The 3803-nt window shown below is 33.5% G+C and overlaps 1 protein-coding gene across 1 annotated transcript; it reads right to left on the bottom strand.

The window, feature by feature from the left end:
- Positions 1-511: 511 nt before the first annotated feature.
- LOC107040155 lies at positions 512-2971 on the bottom strand. Its single transcript, XM_015260102.1, has 2 exons — positions 2699-2971; positions 512-914 (listed from the first exon to the last, which is right to left on the bottom strand). The coding sequence occupies exons 1-2, from the start codon at positions 2861-2863 to the stop codon at positions 513-515; spliced, it is 567 nt and encodes a 188-aa protein (XP_015115588.1). The 5' UTR covers positions 2864-2971; the 3' UTR covers position 512.
- Positions 2972-3803: the final 832 nt, after the last annotated feature.

The raw sequence follows: 3803 nt of genomic DNA, 5'->3' as shown, positions 1-3803 counted from the left end.
CCGCCTTATGACATAATCTACTATTTTCAATATTTGATTAGAATCGTTGTTTTTTAATATGACATGATAAAGTTGCATAATCTTCAATAGAAATGACTCAAAAAACTAATTGAATTATTTTATTGAATGTTCACAAAACTCTCATAGACTTATAGAGTTTCAATAGGAATTCAGTAATTTTTTTTTTATGAAAGTGCTAGATTTTGCTTGTGACTTTTTTAACTTGACAAAATGCACAAATCGTTTTCTTTTATCAATTTTCTTCTTTGCTGTATATTTGTTTTTCGTCAGTTGGCGAGCCTCGTCTCCGACTTACCGATGCCTCGTGCTGCTAACTTCACAGGACTCATAAACCTCGGCCTTATGACATAATCTACTATTTTGAAATTTTCTCCTAAACTCACTATTTTTAAAGTTACCTCCAACAACTGTCGAAAGATGACGACTTAATATTTCCCATTTGAACAGTTACTTTATTCAATTTTGTAGGAAAAAAAATATCCCCCTTTTTTTCAATACTTATAAGTGTCGCCTCCTTGGAAATAATCCATAGACTCCAGGGAGGAGTCAACTGACGGTCTGGACTTGGGATTTCTGTAAAAATCGTCCAATTTGTATGGCCTGATTGCCCTAGATATCCTAGCCTTTTTGGATTTCTTCAGTGCAGCTTTTCTCCCCTTCTTCCTCCTGCCGTCCTTTCCTTTACCCACACGCGTTGATTTCTTCAGCTTAGCTGGTTTGCTTGTTCTCCTTTGCTCGACAGCAACCTCACTGCCCTCATCATCAGTCAGTAATTTTGGACGATTTCCTCGTTTTTTATCCTCAATATTTTTGTCATCAGTTTGGAGGAAATATCGGCCTCGTTTGCGATCCACTATGCCAAATTCTAGGCCACGTTTCAGCGCTGCTATGACCTAATTGAGTGCAAAATTTCATGTCACATTTGGTCTAATTTAATTAGAATGATATTGGAGATTGGAGTGGTGAGGGAGGATCATTTATTAGAAAGTGTTGGTTAATTGTGTTGAGAATTGATGAGTTTGAGGGGAATTGTCGGAGCACCTTTTTTAGAGGAAAAAATCTTTTATAAAAATTTATGTTGAGGATTTTTTTGGCGGTGCATTAACCACTGGAATGATTATATTAATCAGAATAGTCAAGTGGGAAATTTTGATCAGAGTAATTTTCAGAGGAAAATTGCTTCAAAAAATTCTCTAATTATCTAAAAAATGATCAGTTATAAAAAAAATATCAAAAACACTTTCTTCGTAGGAAAATCTTTGTTATAAAAATGTCTTCTGACAATGAGGTGTTTCATCATTTCTGAAGAAAATTGCTACAATTATCTGGATACTGAGTGGTGCTAGAGAAAATTGTTAAACCACTTTTTTTTCTCCGCTAAAAACATTTTTTACAAAAATCTGACTTGATGATTTTTTAGTCAATTCATTAATTACTGGGATGATTACATTCATAAGAATTTATAAGTTGGAAATTGTCATCATTTCGGTAGAAAATTCCTTCAAAAAGTTCCCTAATTATCTCGATATGAAAATTCCTCTAGAGAATTGTTCAATTATTTGGATACTAAGTGATTTTGGAGAAAATAGTTAAACCACACTTTTTTTCTGTTGAAAATATTTTTTACAAAAAATACCAATTGATAATTTTGTTATCAATTCATTAATTACTGGCATGATTACATTCATAAGAATTGTTGAGTTGGAAATACTAATCATTTCAGTAGAACATTCCTTCAAACAATTCTCCAATTATCTTCAAAATGAGTGATTCCATAGAAAAACGTCGAAAGAAACTTATTTTTGTGAAGAATATTTCTTACACAAAAGTTATTGATGATTTATCAAATTGATTGAAGTTATTTGATAATTTTTCGCTACATCATTAACTAGTGAGGTAATTACATAAACCAAAATTCATAATTTTAGATGTTCCATTATTTCAGGAGGAAACTGCTATAGAAAATTTATTGCTTATTTTAATGATGAGCAGATTTAGAAAAAATAATCGAGCTATATCTCCTTCTAGCTAGAAAAATTTCCTATAAAAATATCTCCCAATATTTTTTCTCAGCTCATTAATTACGAAGATAATTGCCTTAATTAGCATTCATAAGTAGACAAGTTTGATCATTTCGCTGGAATTTTTTTTTCATTTCAGATAACGAGTATTTTTTACAAAAATCGTCAATCAAATTTTTTTTGGTGAAAAAATTTGCTATAAAAATGTCCTTAAATAATTTTGTTTTCAAACCACTAATTAATGACATCAGTTTATTATCACGAAGTCCCCAAATAACGACTCATTAAATTTTTACATTCCATTGCAAAATTTTATCAATCAAATAAAACAAAATGGAAGTTACACCAGCTGGACTGGAAAAACCATTTGAACAGTGCGATAAATAACTCTTCCATAAAGTAAAAAATTTGACGAAAATTAATGTTGAAAAAGGGGAATTCATTCGACTGTAAAAATGAATTTACAAAGAGAAAGCGAATTACAAAATTCACGGGCTTTATTTTTTTACGTTGAACTGTAAATAAAATAAAATATTACCCATAGATGCACTCCAATATTAATATTATGAAGTGAAAAACGTAAGGGATTTCGTTTGGACGGCAAAAATATTTTCATTCATTTCATCAATTAGGGAAATGGAAAATAATAATCATACCTCACGCTTTGGCGCTGGTCTGTCACAGTAATCAGAGATATAACCGACGATATTTCCAACAGTACAGCCGTTTTCATCTCGTAAATTTCGCATTGCTGTCACAACGAGATTGACATTTCTCGCTGAACGAAGAGTTTTCTTTCCATTACGCGGAGTTATTGGCATTTTTAGTGGATTTTGGGGACTTTATTGGGGTGAACTATTTCAGTTACTCGGATGATTTGAATTTTTGGTTTAACTCGGGATTTGAGAAGAAAATTTTCCAATGAGAAGTATCCCTTCAGGGGGTAATGGATCAATTAACAAGTGCCATTCGATGTGAAGTTGATGCAGATTTATATTTTTTTCCGAACAGATGACTAATAGAAATAGAACATCATCAAATATTCAACGAATGAAACTAAATTCAGAAGGAAAAGTAGGAATAAAGGGGACCTTCGGGGCAAGAGGTTGAATGGAATGGTCAAGCGGAAAATCCAAAGAATTGCAGGCGGCTGTATCTTCGATACAGCTGTAATTGTACGTGGATACGTCCATGGTCTTTCCTTCTTTCTCAAATTTTCTGGAAACTCCTTGAACTCTCGAATTTTCTCGAAACTCCTTGAATTTCCTCGAAATTTCAAGAAACATCTCGAATTACCTCGAAAGAGCGATAGAGAAGGCTGAAAAGTAGTTTGGATTTTCTTCTGATAGTTTTGCCTACTTCATTCATTTGACAACTCGAATAACTCTACGCGTTTCTATCGCTAGCATTAATCACTACGATAGTCTCTCCCATTTAACCCTCTGAGCAAAGCGGACCTCATCAAAATAGTCAAACATTCCTAAGGGTCAAATGGAAGAGACGGACAGAGTAATCACAAATGTCAAATAATTAGATAGCCTCTTTTGCTCTCCCGTTTGCCCTTCTGATTACTCTTTCCATCTCTCCCATTTGACCTTTTCCACCAAGTCTCTCCCGTTGGGTCAGCAAGCCAACGTGGACCTGATTCAAAAGGTTTAAACTTCTTAAGGGCCAAACAGGAGAGATGGGCAGAGTTATGAAAAAGATCAAACGAGAGATGCGAATCAGAAAGTTCAAACGCGAGAATAATGGGAGAGTCCT

The sequence above is a fragment of the Diachasma alloeum genome, unplaced genomic scaffold (genome assembly GCF_001412515.2).
Source record: "Diachasma alloeum isolate Michigan unplaced genomic scaffold, Dall2.0 Dall_scaffold_00323, whole genome shotgun sequence".
Classification (NCBI taxonomy): Eukaryota; Metazoa; Arthropoda; class Insecta; order Hymenoptera; family Braconidae; genus Diachasma; species Diachasma alloeum.
Note: the sequence above shows the minus strand (reverse complement) of the source record. Positions and strands in the feature narration are given on the sequence as shown.

Excerpts from the sequence above, each read along its gene's own strand:
- LOC107040155 (XM_015260102.1), bottom strand. The coding sequence starts at position 2,863 with ATGCCAATAACTCCGCGTAATGGAAAGAAAACTCTTCGTTCAGCGAGA. Across the intron at positions 915-2,698 it reads GACCAGCGCCAAAGCGTGAG|GTCATAGCAGCGCTGAAACG; the intron begins GTATGATTATTA and ends GCACTCAATTAG.